The sequence below is a fragment of the Haliotis rubra genome, unplaced genomic scaffold, assembly GCF_003918875.1.
Source record: "Haliotis rubra isolate DU_JTF1 unplaced genomic scaffold, ASM391887v1 Scf59, whole genome shotgun sequence".
NCBI classification, from domain to species: domain Eukaryota; kingdom Metazoa; phylum Mollusca; class Gastropoda; order Lepetellida; family Haliotidae; genus Haliotis; species Haliotis rubra.
This window is the reverse complement of record NW_025767290.1, coordinates 1,140,075-1,158,610: the sequence shown is the minus strand read 5'-3', so window position 1 is coordinate 1,158,610 and position 18,536 is coordinate 1,140,075. Positions and strand designations below refer to the sequence as shown.

At 40.3% G+C, this 18,536-nt stretch overlaps 1 protein-coding gene across 1 annotated transcript in view; it reads right to left on the bottom strand.

The window, feature by feature from the left end:
- The window catches only part of LOC124254995 (sucrase-isomaltase, intestinal-like), a 63,706-nt gene that overhangs the window by 33,951 nt on the left and 11,219 nt on the right, over positions 1–18,536 (bottom strand). The window contains 19 exon segments of the mRNA XM_046688836.1: positions 3,496–3,644; positions 4,054–4,360; positions 5,020–5,075; positions 6,047–6,205; positions 7,601–7,650; positions 8,076–8,164; positions 9,500–9,630; positions 10,178–10,234; positions 10,440–10,524; positions 11,056–11,204; positions 11,467–11,583; positions 12,218–12,252; positions 13,153–13,286; positions 14,204–14,354; positions 14,746–14,872; positions 15,143–15,259; positions 15,550–15,687; positions 16,847–16,978; positions 17,717–17,842. Of these exon segments, the coding sequence (XP_046544792.1) occupies positions 3,496–3,644; positions 4,054–4,360; positions 5,020–5,075; positions 6,047–6,205; positions 7,601–7,650; positions 8,076–8,164; positions 9,500–9,630; positions 10,178–10,234; positions 10,440–10,524; positions 11,056–11,204; positions 11,467–11,583; positions 12,218–12,252; positions 13,153–13,286; positions 14,204–14,354; positions 14,746–14,872; positions 15,143–15,259; positions 15,550–15,687; positions 16,847–16,978; positions 17,717–17,842 (2,309 nt within the window).

Below are 18,536 nucleotides of genomic sequence, written 5' to 3'. Positions count from 1 at the left end.
GTGATCATCACATTGTTACAGTAATTAAATTGCAAAAAACACCATAACCCAGCTCGTAGCAAACTCAGTGATAACTTATTGTTACCTGATTGGAATTTTTACAAAAAGTATTTGGACTTTTTCTGCGTCCCTGTGGTTGTGTTCATAAATTTCGTTGCATCCAGCGTCAATGTTTATGTGTATAGGACGCAGGAATTCGCGTCCTGTAAGTCCCGGTCTGTGTTATTTTGGTTTGTAATAATTTCTGAAAGTAATGTCAATTCACGGAAGAAGACTATCAGTAGTTTATCGCTGGTCTATTTATTTCAACTGTTTATCACTCACATGCTTCTTTTACAAAAGTTAACTACATGTGAGTTTCCCGAATGAAAGTTGTGACATGGAACAATGGCTTACGTCATCTGTGACAAGGTGTTGAAGTCACGTTTCCAAGGGTCACATAGCAATCAATCAAAAGGACGGAATATGAGGGAAGGAACCAGTCACATATGTTATATTTGAGATTACACTTTCTTATGCTACTAGGACCGCTTCCGTGGTGTAGTGGTTAGAGCGTCCGCCCGGAAAGCGGAAGGTCGGGTGTTCGATCCCCGACCGCGTCATACCAAAAGCCGTTAAAATTTGGTACTTGAGGTGCCTGGCGCTCGGCATTAATGGGTACAACAAAGACTGGTCGGCTCGGAGTCACTATAATGGGTCTGAGTGGGGTATTCATGCTTCACTGCGGCTAGCATTATAAAACCAGCTGAAGTCTGGGCTAGTACAAGCAGCCGCACATACACATACACAAGCATGCACGTCGTCATATGAGCGAAATATTCTCAAGCACGACGTTAAACCCAATTTCACCTCACCTCACCTTCTTATGCTACATTTGACCACTTTCTAAATGGCAGGCTTAGCTTCTTGAAGCAGATTTACACTTCTCAAGTTCAGAAAGTATATCAGTGTCCTATAGAAACACGCCCGTCTATATGATACACTATACTTACAAAACCCCGTCTATATGATACACTATACCTACATAAACCCGTCTATATGATACACTATACTTACATAACCCCGTCTATATGATACACTATACTTACATACTTACATACATAACCCCGTCTATATGATACACTATACTTACATAACCCCTCGTCTATATGATAGTCTATATGATACACTATACTTACATAACCCCGTCTATATGATACACTATACTTACATAAACCCGTCTATATGATACACTATACTTACATAACCCGTCTATATGATACACTATACTTACATAACCCGTCTATATGATACACTATACTTACATAACCCCGTCTATATGATACACTATACTTACATAACCCTGTCTATATGATACACTATACCTCTTACATAACCCCTGTCTATATGATACACTATACTTTACATAACCCGTCTATATGATACACTATACTTACATAACCTCAAGTCTATATACTTACATAACCCCGTCTATACACTATACTTACATAACCCTGTCTATATGATGCACTATGCTTACATAACCCGTCTATATACACTATACTTACATAATACGTTATATGATATACTTACATAACCCGTCTATATGATACACTATACTTACATAACCCGTCTATATGATACACTATTATGGCCTTACATAACCCTGTCTATATGATACACTATACTTACATAACCCCGTCTATATGATACACTATACTTACATAACCCGTCTATATGATACACTATACTTACATAACCCGTCTATATGATACACTATACTTACATAACCCCGTCTATATGATACACTATACTTACATAACCCGTCTATATGATACACTATACTTACATAACCCGTCTATATGATACACTATACTTACATAACCCGTCTATATGATACACTATACTTACATAACCCGTCTATATGATACACTATACTTACATAACCCGTCTATATGATACACTATACTTACATAACCCGTCTATATGATACACTATACTTACATAACCCCTATATGATACTATACTTACATAACCTGTCTATACACTATACTTACATAACCCGTCTATATGATACACTATACTTACATAACCCGTCTATATGATACACTATACTTACATAACCCGTCTATATGATACACTATACCACATAACCCGTCTATATGATACACTATACTTACATAACCCGTCTATATGATACACTATACTTACATAACCCGTCTATATGATACACATTATACTTACATAAAACCCGTCTATATGATACACTATACTTACATAACCCCGTCTATATGATACACTATATACTACATAACCCGTCTATATGATACACTATACTTACATAAACCCGTCTATATGATACACTATACTTACATAACCCCGTCTATATGATACACTATACTTACATAACCCGTCTATATGATACACTATACTTACATAACCCCGTCTATATGATACACTATACTTACATAACCCGTCTATATGATACACATAACCCGTCTATACTTACATAACCCGTCTATATGATACACTATACTTACATAACCCGTCTATATGATACACTATACTTACATAAACCGTCTATATGATACACTATACTTACATAAACCCGTCTATATGATACACTATACTTACATAACCCGTCTATATGATACACTATACTTACATAACCCCGTCTATATGATACACTATACTTACATAACCCGTCTATATGATACACTATACTTACATAACCGTCTATATGATACACTATACTTACATAACCCGTCTATGATGACTATACTTACATAACCCCGTCTATATGATACACTATACTTACATAACCCCGTCTATATGATACACTATACTTATATAACCCGTCTATATGATACACTTTATACTTACATAACCCGTCTATATGATACACTATACTTACATAACCCCGTCTATATGATACACTATACTTACATAACCCGTCTATATGATACACTATACTTACATAACCCCGTCTATATGATACACTATACTTACATAAACCCGTCTATATGATACACTATACTTACATAACCCGTCTATATGATACACTATACTTACATAACCCCGTCTATATGATACACTATACTTACATAACCCGTCTATATGATACACTATACTTACATAACCCCGTCTATATGATACACTATACTTACATAACCCCGTCTATATGATACACTATACTTACATAACCCCGTCTATATGATACACTATACTTACATAACCCCGTCTATATGATACACTATACATAAATCCTAACCCGTCTATATGATACATATACCATAACCCTGTCTATATGATACACTATACTTACATAACCCCGTCTATATGATACACTATACTTACATAACCCCGTCTATATGATACACTATACTTACATAACCCGTCTATATGATACACTATACTTACATAACCCCGTCTATATGATACACTATACTTACATAACCCCGTCTATATGATACACTATACTTACATAACCCCGTCTATATGATACACTATACTTACATAACCATGCCTGTACTGTTCCTTACAATCTGGAAGCTGAATGTATGGTTATTGGTTATGATCATATCGTAAGTTGGGTTATCTCCCTTGTTCTCCGGCAGGGTCATGTTGAGAGGAACCGTAAAACGCTGTTCGACTGGATCATCGAACTGGAAGAAATATTACAAGCCACATAGATGCCGACAATGTATAATTTCATGACTATTTACATGGTGCTGAGATTTGAGCGAGTGTAAAATAGGTGACGTGGTATACAGTAGGTTCATTGGGGCATATGGGCTGGGTTTGAGACATGTTTTCGCATCATGCTCAAAAGCAAATGTTATCTGAAAGGTGAAAATCCTTTTGTTCAATTTAGTCAACAAATCTAGCACGTCTAACGACATCATTGCATTTAAGAAACAAGTTCCCCTTTCCTTAACAACCCTCAAAGATATTGCAAAACATGCATAAGATAAACTGTTCTCAACCCAGGGCAGTTTTCTAAAAGCATAGACTTTACATTGCAACCACTCTTTCTGAAGGTAAACTTAAATATAAAAATACCCAATGACCTACCGTGAATCTAAGGACGTCGTTTCCTCTCATTTCCACATTGAACGTAATATTCTGGACATCATTTCCAAACGGCCCGGCTCCCAGTCTGGTGAGAGGAACCCGGAAACCGAGTGCCGTCTGCTCAACTGGTCCAGAGACCGAATACCCATAATTCTCTTGGTGGAAATAGCATGCTGGGATAGGAGCATGTGTAGAATTGTCAAAGACACAGTTTCGTTTCTCGCATTCTTCTTTAGTGACGCTGATTTTCCAACTCAAGGCCTCGGGATAGCAATCGATTCGGGTGAAATAATCGTCCGTTTCTTGACTGTGGGTAAAGAACAAGCCAAGTTTATGACATTTTTAGAGAGTTTTTTCAATTGCTCCCTGAAGAGGTCATACCATGAGTGTGGAAAATATCTGAATATGACATAAAAACATATTTTTTATACTTCAAATCCACCTCAAAATCAATACAGAAATAAATTTATTTTTTTAGGAGCTATGCCAACATCTGCCTAAAACACTTTTCTTTTCACAGAACGACCCCATACTCTTCCGTCAGAAATGGAACACTTTCCAAGCCTTTTGATTTCAATTTCTTCTAATGAAGATATATATGCTTCATTTACCAAAATATGAATACTTCCTTTCAAGTCTTTTTTCTTATTTAAGAAAGCATTTTTCATGTTTAACTGGGACAATTCAATATGTTTGTAGTAAGAGGCGACTAACGCCTGACTCGGTTGACACATGTCATCGTATCCCAGTTGCGTAGATCGATGCTCATGCTGTTGATCACATGATTAACTGGTCCAGACTCAACTATATGCAGACTACCGTCATATAGCTAGGATATTGCGGTGGCGTTAAACAAAAAACAACAACATTATGATCCTACACACCTCTAAAACGTTCCCACTCTGTTTTGTGAAACAGAGATTGTTTAAGTCTATTTAATATATTATCTACTTAGTCTATACTCACGTCCAGACGATCTGGAACGGTTTATTCACGGGTAGGTGATCCGAGATCCTGAGAATCTGAAACAATCCAGTGTCACGATGCATTAAACGATGAAAGTGTGATAGTGACCACCATGTGTCAGCTGACTGACTGACTGAGTTTTGGTTTTACGCCGCTTTTAGCAATATTCCAGCAACATCACGACGGGGGACACCAGAAATGGGCTTCACACACTGTACCCATGTGGGGATTCGAACCCGGGTCTTCGGCGTGACGAGCCAACGCTTTAACCATCAGGCTACCCCACCGCCCCCTCCATGTTTCAGGACAACGTTGAGAGGCTCATTTGAACAGGTTTTACCTTTATTTATTTAATTAGGACACTATCTGTACCGGCACCAAATGTGAAGTTGAGGTCACCATACTCGCAAAATGTGTATGAAGTTGATGAAACTATCCCTCAAAGCTGTGTCTGTGAAGCTGAGGTCACGGTAGCATCACTTGTAATTTGTATGTGCACCATATGCAAAGCTTCATGTATGGTCACCATTGGCTAAAATTTGTATTTTGAATGACCTGCAAATTTAAAGTCGCCCTTACCTCACATCTGTATCAACGTGACATTTACTTCACTTAACCTATATATTTGTGTCCAAAACAGGTGTCATCAAATCTTCATGCCTTCACATACTTACCGTCTCCGTGGTGTAGTACTTAGAGCGCCCGCCCGGAGAGCGAAAGGTCGCGGGTTCGATCCCCGGTCGCATCATAGCAAAAGATGTTAAAATATGGTACTTGTTGGTCCCTACCTGGTGCTCGGCATTAATGGGTACAACAAGGACTGGTCGGCTCGGAATCAGTATAATGTGTCTGAGTGGGGTTTTCATTCTAAACTGTGGCATGGTATCTCAGTGAGCAAGCACTATAAAACCAGCTTAAGTTTGGGCTAGTACAAGAATCCACACATACACAAGCATGCACGTCGTCATATGAGCGAAATATTCTCAAGCACGACGTTAAACCCCATTTCACCACTTTATATAATTACCTTCTTATCTGCATCAAATGTAAAGTTGAGGTCTCTGTTCTCTGATGTTAATCTCACGTGGCTGACGTTGATATTCACACCGAGGACAAATATGTCGTCTATGTAGAGGTCATTGACCTCCGAGGCCGAATTGTGTTCGATTGTCAGGTCCAGTACATTCTGTTAACATCAAAGGTCAATATTGATGTCTGTAAGCAGTAACACAATATAATTCGTGACAGAAAACCAATGGTTGATATTATGAACGACGTCCATAACTTACGAAACGCAATCAAACAAATTATTCGCATGACCAATCGATGCCATTTGGTCGTCTCTGATAAGCAATATAGGCCTGTATTTCTCTTCCGTTCCGTTCCATGAGCAATGTTAGCACCACGATTATCGTAAGTCTGTGTTAGACGGATGTGGCGGTGTGTGGTCCTGTGCGTAGAGCTCAGGTCACAATCAGTTGAAGTTAAGCAACGTTGGTCGCGGACAGTCCTCGGATGGGTGACTGTGTTTGGCAGCTTGACTCCTGAAAGTTTCTAGGACTTCAGTCCTGCCCCACAACGAAGCACATTTGACGCATGTGGTCTCACCTTAAACAAGTGAGTTTGTTCAAAACTGCCTCTGTCCACCCAGCAGTACAATTGGGTACCTGGTATGATACGATGGTAGTCTGAATTTGAACCTTGAGCGCCTGACAGGCGACCGGTTGTATTCTCCACATGGAGTGTTCTGTACTCGTTGACCAGAGGAAATATGTCAGCGCTTTGAGCATGCAATGTGTATGGATAAACGCGCCTTATTAATACACTATTATTATTATTATTATTATTATTAGAATATTGAAGTTACGTTCGTTATGATCTACGAGGTGTATATGACTGACATAAGTCAACTGCATGGGTCTTTCACCTCGAATCTGATTCTCGACAGACAATGTATTCTGAAGTTAGCAATGGAACTGTGTATATGGTCATCAGCATGGATCAACACATCATCATGATTTCCTTTCGTCGTCATGTATGATACAAATTTGAAAATTCACAGTTTCGGAGACTTCACAAGGCATAGTTGAAACACTTTCTCTGAACATGAATTAAAGATTAATGTGTTTTTTTGAGACAGGGATTAAGTGGTCCATGTGCTATCCCCGCAATATATCGCCCATGTATGTATTTTTATGGGCGTTTATTTCAGAATAAAAGAGGAATGGACGAGTCAAGTTATAGTCAACATTTGGTAGCACTGTTGGGTTAAGGCAAATGTCCTGCTCAGTTAACAGAGTGGCGTTATAGTGGCATTACTTGATATGCCACTAACACCACATTGCTGTTATGATTAATACACAGAGCAAGTTAAGATGTCTTACAAATATTTCGAGATAACTGGATTCTCTGTGGAATGAAGCAGAGAAAACAAGACGGGAAGGGAAGTACAACATAAAGAAGAGAAATGCAAGAAAAGGATGCGAAAGAAAGAAATGGAAAAAAGGGAAAATGTAAATAAACACTAAACAAGAGCTGAAACATACATACTGTGTTTTGTCTGTGTGTTTCTCGTACTCACATTTTCCGTGTAGAAGGTTGAACTGTAATAATTTCCATTCTCATAGGTGTCTGTAACAGGAATGTAACCAGGTTGTCTTAATACTAACCAACAGGCTGATAGTCAGTGTTATAGGACAAGAAGGGTGTATTCTTAGATATAGATATTCTTACCAATAAGAAACATTCGCCACTGTCAACCTGCTTGTGCAGAGTCCAAGAAAAAATATCTTGCAAGTAATTGTAAATATGGAATCAGCCACATCAGCGCTATTTTGTGAAGAACCCGTTGTATGTAGTACCAAATGCGTTTCAAGTTTCCTGGCTTTAATTTCGCTTTTACGTCCAATAGCATGTGTATATTCGAGATATATGATGTTCTTTCGTTGTCATTGTTTCATGTACACAATCGTGCCTTAGCCTCGCTTCTATGTATATATCTGAAACAGGGTCAACATCAGCGTCTCTACTGTGTCTGATTGTTAGCGGGTACTCACCGATCGATTCGCCGTCATCCCAGAACAACCAGCCCTTCGCTGTGTAAACTGGGGAGAGTCCGATCTTTAGAGTTAGCGGGTTCTGGCGACTTGAGTGTGCAGAAATTTACAACATAAGTAACACAAACGCTCCAGATAAATGTGAGTGAGTGAGTTTAGTTTTACGCCGCACTCAGCAATATTCCAACTATATAGCGGCGGTCTGTAAATAATCGAGTCTGCACCAGACAATCCAGTGATCAACAGCATGAGCATCGATCTGCGCAATTGCGAACCGATGACATGTGTCAACCAAGTCAGCGAGCCTGACCACCCGATCCCGTTAGTCGCCTTTTACGACAAGCATAGTCACCTTTTTATGACAAGAATGGGTTGCTGAAGATCTATTCTACCCCGGATCTTCACTGGTCTACAGTCAATGCTGAAAATACCCAGTGTTGACAAGACCATAGCCTTAACAACGCTATAAGGCTGAAATAATGCCCATGTCGCGTTAATTTTTTAGCTCACTCTTAACAGAGAGTTGCCTTAACATGTACTCTCGTCTCAGGAGTCAGGAAACGGTTTTAAAAAGAGAGTGGAATTACTTGTTCTTGTCTTCGCTCTCAGAATGCACAGAGCCTCCCAACCATCGCAGATTCTCTATTTTCTGACTGACTGACTGACTGAGTTTAGTTTTACGCCGCTTTTAGCAATAATCCAGCAATATCAGGGCGGGGGACACCAGAAATGGGCTTAACACATTGTGCTCTATTTTCTGAGTTTGTCACTCGCATAGGTAGGACCCATCCTCGATAATCTCCAGGGTATACGTTACGATCACTCTCCACTATACCCTGGATGCATCCACGGGCTTGGGGCGATGATTTTATTACCTCCCTTGGCTGGCTCCGCATTCTCACAGTAGCCGTAGCCAATCAGCTAAGCCGCCGTTACAACCGAGCTTGCCAGTGTCAACAAGGATAGCGGTCGCAGTCGCGAAGGTTTGTTCGCAGTGCCACTCAGATTTTTTGGGAAATAATAAAGACAAATTGACAGATCTGAAACTTTAAAAAAACTATATGACAGAACTCCTTCTACTTCTTTCAGAGTACCTCTGCATCAATTGTGTTCCCAACTTTAAACGGTTAGATAATTTAAGAAGCGAAAATGAGTTGTGATTGGTTCGCTCAGCTTCCCAGCGTAGGCACCTGACTGGATAAAAAGCCAGCCAAGGGACGTAATAAATTCATCACCCCAAGCCGTGGATGCATCCAGGGTATAGTGGAGAGTGATCGTAACGTATACCCTGAAGATTATCGAGGATGAGGTAGGACCATAGTTAGTAAAGCATGGAATTAGCAAGACCGATTCTCTGAATATGATAGTAACTTCTCATGTATTATCAGTACTCTTTTATTACGCTATTTTCATTAAAGCTGTACCTGTTTTGTGTGTTGTTCCCAGGTTCCTGTGTAATAACGATATAGCCGCCACGGATGTGGAGCTGGACTGGCGTGTCCGGCTTGACCGCCATCTCCACGTGCTCCTGTCCAGTACTAGTGGTCTCTTCCAACTGAAATATACTGACTGACTGAGTTTGGTTTTACGCCGCTTTTAGCAATATTCCAGCAACATCACGGCGGGGGACACCAGAAATGGGCTTCACACATTGTACCCATGTGGGATTCGAACCCGGGTCTTCGGCGTGACGAGCCAACGCTTTAACCACTAGGCTACCCCACCGCCCCCTGAAATATACATGCACTAGTCAACACTAGTCGGGAATAGTACATGACTATCACCATTCTGCTGTTTCACATGTTCCTCAGCAGAGTATTGTTATACCCGAGGGCAACACCAATTGTTGTATAACGTTATTATTTCATGATCGTACATTAATACTAATAGAATAATAACTGTGTCATATTCCCACTACATCTTTTAATTACTACATCTTCTAATAACTGAACCATATTTCCTCTACTAGCTTGAAACCTCATCCCAGTTACAACCACAATATCATGTCAGTTATTATAGATAATGTGTCATCTTCTGGCGGATGTTTGAAGATAGGCCTATTAATAATTGTAGCATGTCCTCAGATAGTTATAGATACTGACCGTGTAAAAGTTGTACCATCTTCCCCCTGGGAAATACATTTTCAGGACAGTTTGATTCTGTCAAAAAGAAAAGAGAGCATTATCGTTAATAACGAAAAATATTATAACTCGATATCGTTCCGATTAAAATATTTCTTTTAAAAACTCCAAATTATAAGTCACGATAGATACATCATTTCTGAAAATGGCACGTGCCTTTGGACCGGTAGTGATGAGGTTAATGATACATAGCAGCAGTCCTTATATACTAAGCCGGACTTACCTCGTACAGTATAGGCGATATGAGTAGCCCACCGCCCCATAGGAACTGTTCAAAGTTGGTGGACACATTCTTTTCATATGGAAACCTGAAAAGCAAGCATTAACATAAACGCATTTACCTATTAAGGTAACCCTAAAACAACAGACAAATCCCATGAAAGTAGGAAAATATCTGGAGCTTTGGAGTAGCCTAGTGGTGAAAGAGTTAGCTCGTCGAGCTAGAAGACCCGGGTTCGATTTTCAATATTGGTACAGATTGTGAAGCCCATTTCTAGTGTTGCTGGAATATTCACGAAAGCGGCCCAAAACAATTCACACTCGCTCACTCAGTCAATTCAAGAATATTTTCCAGAATATTTTCTTAAATATAAGGAAAACCGAATATAAAGGACCTTTAGATTTCCACACCATATACATTGAAAGGCATATTCTATATATCTGATCTTAAAAGAAGAAATTAACTGGCTACACTGTTTAAAACCCATCAATACCTAATGATATATGTGAACTTAAAATTTGAGGTATGTGTACGTCTTCAAACACTACATTATAAAAAGCGATAAATTAATACACAGTCAACATCATTCGATCGTTTCAGGAACACAGATACTACTTACTCCAGGGCCAGCGACCTGATGACCGGCTCCCCAGTTGTGTGTGCAGAGTGGAACAAGTGATACAAGAAGGGCAACAGACTGTAGCGTGTTCTCACCGCTTCCCGGGATATACTGGCAACTTCATCTCCTAGTGCACCAGGATCTTGATCCTGGTAACAAGGATACACTTTGGGATAGAACATCAACACATGACAAAGTCAATGTTTAGTGTTAACAATTGTAATAAACACTGTAAGACATATAAAAATAAAAACTTAGCAACTCTAGATGTATGGAATACCATTTATGAAACACCATTCTGCACACTTGATTTATGCAGTTTCTCTCAAGCGTCATTGCTATTTATGTAAAGGTTCATCCAAGACCTTTTGATATATTTAAGATTTTTGTATGTATCTATGTGCCACCTACTATATAGCCGAGACCATTGTGGTTGCGACTGAACGTATAGAACGCCCCGAGCTGCATCCATCGACCACACAACTCCGCCGTAGTGTTGTCAAAGAAGCCACAGATATCAGCTCCGATCTGTATAACATATAACAGTGTGAATTTGTTGAATGGAAATCGTGATTTCAATAAATTAGGGGCAAGGATACCGGCAAAATAAATTTCTGTTAGTCTCATACGGCATTGTCATTTAGCTTCATGTGTGCTGTTTGGTAAGTTCATTGCGAATGTTCCAGTGTATTCCTAAGAACACCATCATGACGTGAGGGCATATGAGCGCATTGTCACAAATAAAAGAAGATGGCGTCATGCAATGTTTATGAAGAAACTAATAATTCATGTAATTTTGTTCCAACAACAGAGTAGCTGAAATTTTGTCATATCAAGAAACACATACATTTCATATCTTCTTTGAAAGAATAACTTATTTGGAACTCAGAATTAAGGATTATGCGTCCACCGTCGAGGCTTGGGACACACACTTAATTCACTCGGGACACATTATCCACAATTCATCGAAGATATTAGGGCATGATATATGTTTTATTATATTTCTTGCCATTTAGCTTTGGGCTTTTGTTTCTATTTATCAGTTTGAAAATAGTCCTTTAAGATTTTGCTTTACACTTCCATGACAAATCCCCACCCGGCTGTATGTCAATGTGAGAGTTGGTTTTAAGTGTCCGCATTAAATGAAAAAAAAATTACTTACGTAGGGTATTCCAAACAAATTAAACTCCAGAATTCCTGAAAAGTTAGATTGAATATTTTATCAAGCATTGAAGGACAAGATAATCTAGATGGTTCTTTTTGCAGCAAATATGTCGTCCTCGGCGCAAACCTATAAAGTTATTCACTTTTACACAAAGGTGTGAAAACGTTCCTTCAACAGGAATACCGTTCTGGAACATGTATAACCTAGGTTTAGGTGTCCTGTCACCCTCGTAACTTATCAGGTCCCGATCCACAAAGGGGTCGTAGCGTTACGACATTCGTAAGCCTATTATAAACTATATAGTTACGAAAGGTCGTAACGTTACGAAGGTTTTGTGGATTGGGATCCTGATGTGATGAATATAACGATCTAGGGCCCTTATTCTCAAAACGTTCGTAGCCCTGAGAATTCTTTACTTTGATCGTAGCCAATGTGTTAAGAATGGGCTTAAGAAGTTCGCAGGCCTACGAACGTTTCGAGAATAGCTAGCCTGGGCCCTTATTCACGAAGCGTTCGTAGCCCTAAGAATTCGTAACTTTGATCGTAGCTAATGTGTTAAGAATGAGCTTAAGAAGTTCGTAGGGTTTCAAAAATAGCTAGCCAGCATCGTGAAATCTCTGTTAGGAAAGATCACTGCACAGTGTTAAGACATTAAAATGTTGTCATCTACCAGCATGCAGTCAATCACTGGATTGTCTACTCCAGACTCGATTATTCACAGACTAGTATTTTCTGGAATATTACTGAGTGCAGCATACAAGAACGACCAAATATCCAACAAACGTACATTGGCATGTACTAATTTCAACGATGCTAATTTCTTGGGATTCAGAATTGTCCTTGCCAAGCCAAGATAAACATATCAACCACACATTCATTAATGATATTGTCTGTCATGAAATATGTTTTGATGAATATATATTTTTACACACCTATGATGGATAACCTCATGTCTTCCCAATCACTCTTGTTATCCCCTAGCCAATGTCCAGCGTCCTTGCCACTGCCCGGGAACGTTGACCGTGAGATGACGATGCCACGCTTTCCTGTAGCTTTCTGGAGAGCCCTGGACACAACAAGCACATTGAACCATGTAATGTTATATCAGTTAACGAAGGGCGACGTGGCAGACCAATAGCAAAAGCGTTGGTTCACCATTCTGAAAATATGGGTTCGATTCCCATATTGGTTCAGTGCCTGAAGTTCCTTCTTGGATAAATACAACTACGATGTAACATCAGAAATACATTTTAGTGTGTTGCGACACATTGAAGATATCAAGGATAGAATTATTAAACAAGTCTGTCAGGTGATGATCCTGGTTAGAATTGATCTTCAGCAGCCCATGTTTGTCTTAAGAGGCGACTAACGGGATCGCCTCGCAGAGAAAGGGACAGCCAGGTGTTAGAGAAGCACGTGCACAAGTGCCCACCAAGTTATTGATTCATTAGCCTGTGCTGTGCCGTCTCCATCCTTTCTCGCACACCTGGCTGTCCCTTTCTCTGCACTCCTCCCTCGTAACAAATAGTGAACTGTGTCAAAATTTTAATGATAGTTTCTTAAAGAACTTTTTTGGTGGATTCCGGACAATTTTCAAATATAAGAAAGCTGTTGGGTATTAGTAAATGATAAACATGTGTACTATTTATATTTATGTGGCAATTTTGTACAATGATAAAATTTGCAATTCATAGGTCCGTTTCTGACTCAAACGGACTGTAGCTGAAATATTGCTGAGAGCAGCGTTAAACAATCAAGGAACAAATCTTTTAAAATCAAAGTACACAAACAAATAAATAATGATATAAACAAATTATTTCGTTAAGAAAAGGACGAAGTTTAAAGTCACTAGTTCCTAAAAATGAGTGTTTAATCAATTGTACTTAGCTGAAAGATATACTGGTTACGATTGTCAAAGATAAAACGCTTCTATATCGTCTTGTAGGTCCCCCACACACCACACACACACACACACACACACACCTGAGTGTAGGCTGGGTCTGGCTCCACCCATACAGACTGTGTACATCGTAGTGCCGGTACTGGTCCGACTCCCCCTGTACAGTAGACAGGCAGGTGGTCTTGTCAGACAAGCGGGCCTTCTTCCCGCTGCCGTCATGGCCATAGGCAGCACCTGTGTGGATACATTACATGATGTAACGGAACTGGTGGGCAAATAACACGATCTCAGGCACCCGGACATGCTCCCCTCGTGGCAACACCGGGTGTTCCCATATCTTTACACTTGAAATCGGTGTCAAATGCTAATTAGAATGTCATTTTGCGATGATTATATCAGAGATTTAACGCGCATTTGGGTAGACAGACTCTTAATAAATGACTGCATGTTGGTTGAGGGTTTCCAGAAGTTGATACTGTCTAAACTGCTACAAAGTCTCATGTGAGTCCATCAGACCTGACGTAAGTGTGACGTGGACGTAGAAGTCGTTCTTGTCTGTTTAATAGCGAATTTCCATGTCAGCTCCAGTTTACATATGTTCGAAAATTCTTGTAAATGTTCTTACGTGTTCTGTAGGGTGGGTCCTCATATTTGTTTGGGGGACATTTCAGGCTCCAGTAGGGCCTTGCGTCTTCTGGCCAGTTGAAGGGGCGCTCTTCATTCGTTCCAAAGTTGGCAGGTTCGTTCATGTCCTGAAACATAAACGAAGATAGTTCATTATAAGCCAAAATGACAATAAAGGATTAAAGAAAAATCAACGAAAAAGTAAATAATGGTGTCAGTTCAATTCGCAGATCAGTTCAATCGATCGGAAATATTGTTGTCTCAGTTTTATGGAACAAATTATGTTAATATAAATGCCAACCCACTTCCATCAAAAAGACATGCAAACATTGACACACACACGCGCGCGCGCACGCATTCACATATGTATGTGCGTATACAGTGTGCGATGGACTTACAATCCAGAGGCCATCAAAGACGAGTCTGCTATGATGGCTAACAATAAGGTCAGACCAAATTTCGCTTGTGACATTCTTGAAAAAATCCGGAAACACAACCTTGCCCTTCGGCCATACCTGAAAAAGTGACAGTATGTTTGTTTCTAAGGTAACACGTGTACATTTCATGATATATATTGAGTCAGTCAGGCAAGTTTCTAACACCTAATAGATACGTTTACAACTTTTTACAGCTAAAACTGAAATTCTAACTCTTTCAGAAAACTAGTTACTGATTTGAACATTTTCATTGCTATAATGCATTACGTTAATATTACCAACATCAGTTATATAATCATTACCTTTATAAAAAATATTGTATTCTTGTAACCCTTAAACATAGCCATTTATCATCATCAAGAACATACGTATCCAAGCACGGCGTTTGTTTCATCCTTCATGTCATCTGGGGCGGTGTAATCCGAAGGCCACTTGATGTTCGCCCGGGCCGCCTTCATCCTCTCATACGGTTCATAGTTGGTCTCGTTGCTGATTAGGCAGGGATCCTGTCAAAGGACGATAGAGAGGCAAAACTACCGTATATAGCTGATGCTAAACTTGGATCAACCTGCAGATCTGTGAACTGAATCATATTTCAGGCATTGGGCTTCATGAGTAAGTAAGGATTTTATGTTTCTTTAGCACAATCGACATCGTAATGAGAGAACGCTTCCAACGCTGACTACCCTATTCCCCGTCTGTTCTGGGTCAACACATCTGGAATATAGCAGGGGTACTTTGGGCGAAATCACATTAACTGTTACAGTTCATCCAAGTTAAACGCCTATTCTTAAGGCACCCCTTTTTGCCATTCAAATGGAGCTTTAACTAATCCGGTGACACCATATCAAAATGTTCTTACCGTAATACCTTGTCAATTCAAAGCCACGGTCAGCAATATTTGAGCTTCATCAAAATGGCCTGAATTTAATTTAGAGTGTGCGTTATAAATTGGCACTCAGACAACCAGATCACCGAGCACGACCATCTGATCAATGTTACGACAAGCCCAGTGACTGGAGAAGTATTCTCAGGACACCCGTGGTGCCTTACGTTCTCTTCCCACAGAGGTTACTTGTCATACCTTCCTACGAACCTCTGTTCTAATCCGGCCCTTTCATGGTGCGAGTGTTCAGGATTCGTGATTGGTTGCAATCAGATTTAGTTGTGCAATCAGCGACGTTGTTTCAAAGGTGATCATTCGCAAGGCCTCGGTAATTTCCGTTTGCTTCGGGAAAACTAGAACCTCTTCCCCTGTGCGATGCGCAAACGTTTCTTCTAGACAGAACTCGGTCATGTTATGGCGGATCAATGGCATCTCCATCGCCCTCGTTGACAACGGACAAGCTAGCCATTAAATGTCTTGTGTGTCACATCAACACAAGTCCCCGGCAGAGGAGGGATATTTGTGGCCCCATATTTGCTTACGTTAGTCAAGTTGGATCTAAGTCGATGTAACACGTGTTCTGATTGGACAGAAAGAATGGAGATAATTCGCGTTGCGATTTTTTGCCTCTAGGGGATTATACGAGAACCGGGAAATATGGCCGTATTCGAACAGAGGTTCCTAGGAAGATATGACAAGTAACCTCTGTGGAAAGAGAATGGGTGCTTTACTGACATCGTGCTTTGTGTAATTGTAAGTCATGGTGATGCACCACATACCAAGATAATGATGGTTTTCATGCCCTCCTGTCTCAGCTCGTTGAAGTAGTCGTTCAAACCGGGGAAGTTGATGTCGTCGATTGTAAAGTCCTTCCGCTCGTCCATGTGGTCAATGTCGACGTACTGCACGTCCTACAACACACAGTAGCCACATGTAACCAAGTTTGACCACACGTAAACACATGAAATCACCTGGAACCAAGTGTCATCCAATAATGGAACACGAGGTCATCTGAACAAATGACATGTCCAACAGGTCGTTAAAGATACACAACGATGATAATGGTTATCTATTATTTTTACAAACTCAACCACCTAACGCCATGTGGGGCCACAAGTATATGTATATCTGATCTGTAGTCTGTGATGGAGTAAGTCAACCACCTCGCTTTTGTAACCTTTACTGAACTCGCTGACCCTACGCCCCATACGCACAATAAATGGTTGCAATACATTGCGACACATAAGGTACTTTTCTATTAATCGGTCTCGGATCTGCTGATCATAACTATTTGGAATTCACACATTCCTATGTCTAATATTTGCGTGAGGTATGCAAGGCCTTCTGGTATTCTATGTCTAGTACAGAGCTATATACGACTTTCTGGTATTCTCACGAGATATTCAGCGGCATCTTACATACATACATACATACAAATACTTGTATAGCGCCAATATCCGTAATCCGCTCAAAGGCGCTCTGGCTCTAAGATGGTCAAGATATCACATATAGTTCAAATGCTTCACCAAAGAGACATGTCTTCAGATTTGATTTAAAAACAGCTAAATCTGGTTGTGTTCTGAGGTGAGATGGAAGATTGTTCCAGAGATGAGGGCCAGCCGTCTCAAGAGTGGTATCCCAGTACTTACATGAGGTATGTCGTACCGCCTGGTATTCTCCACGGCCCTCCTGAGATTAGAGATGTTATTGTACCCATATCGTGACAGCTGGAACCCAAGAGCCCAGTACGGAGGCATGACGGGGCGTCCGATCACCTGTGACAGAACAGACGGTTTTCAATATTCATATTCATCATTAACACAGTCTATAATCATATTAAATCCTACACAAAATGTACACCCAACAAGGCGACTAACATAGAGATAAGACGCCATATGAAATGGGTTTAGTGTCACAAACTTCAAAACATATTCGGGTAAGTACTTTGATGGGGCTTGTGCCTGTAGATTAAAGAATTCCATATTAGGAGGGACTGTAGGGGTAGTCTAGTTGTTAAAGCGTTAATGGTTACAAAGTGTGTAGACCATTTCTGGTGTCCCCCCGTCGTGATATTGCTGGAATATTGCCAATAGTAAAATCAGACTCACCATTACTAACGAACTACACAATGCATGAGGTGAGGTTAGGTGAAATTGGGTTTACGTCGTGCTTGAGAATATTTCGCTCATATGATGACGTGCATGCGTGTGTATGTGTATGTGTGGCTGCTTGTACTAGCCCAGACTTCAGCTGGGTTTATAGTGCTGAGATACCATGTCGCAGTGAAGCATGAATACCCCACTCAGACACATTATACTGACTCCGTGCAGACCAGTCCTTGTTGTTCCCATTCATGCCGAGCGCCAGGCAGGGACCAAAAAGTACCATATTTTCACGTCTTTTGGTATGACGCGGTCGGGGATCGCACCCGCGACCTTCCGCTCTCCGGGCGGACGCTCTAACCACTAC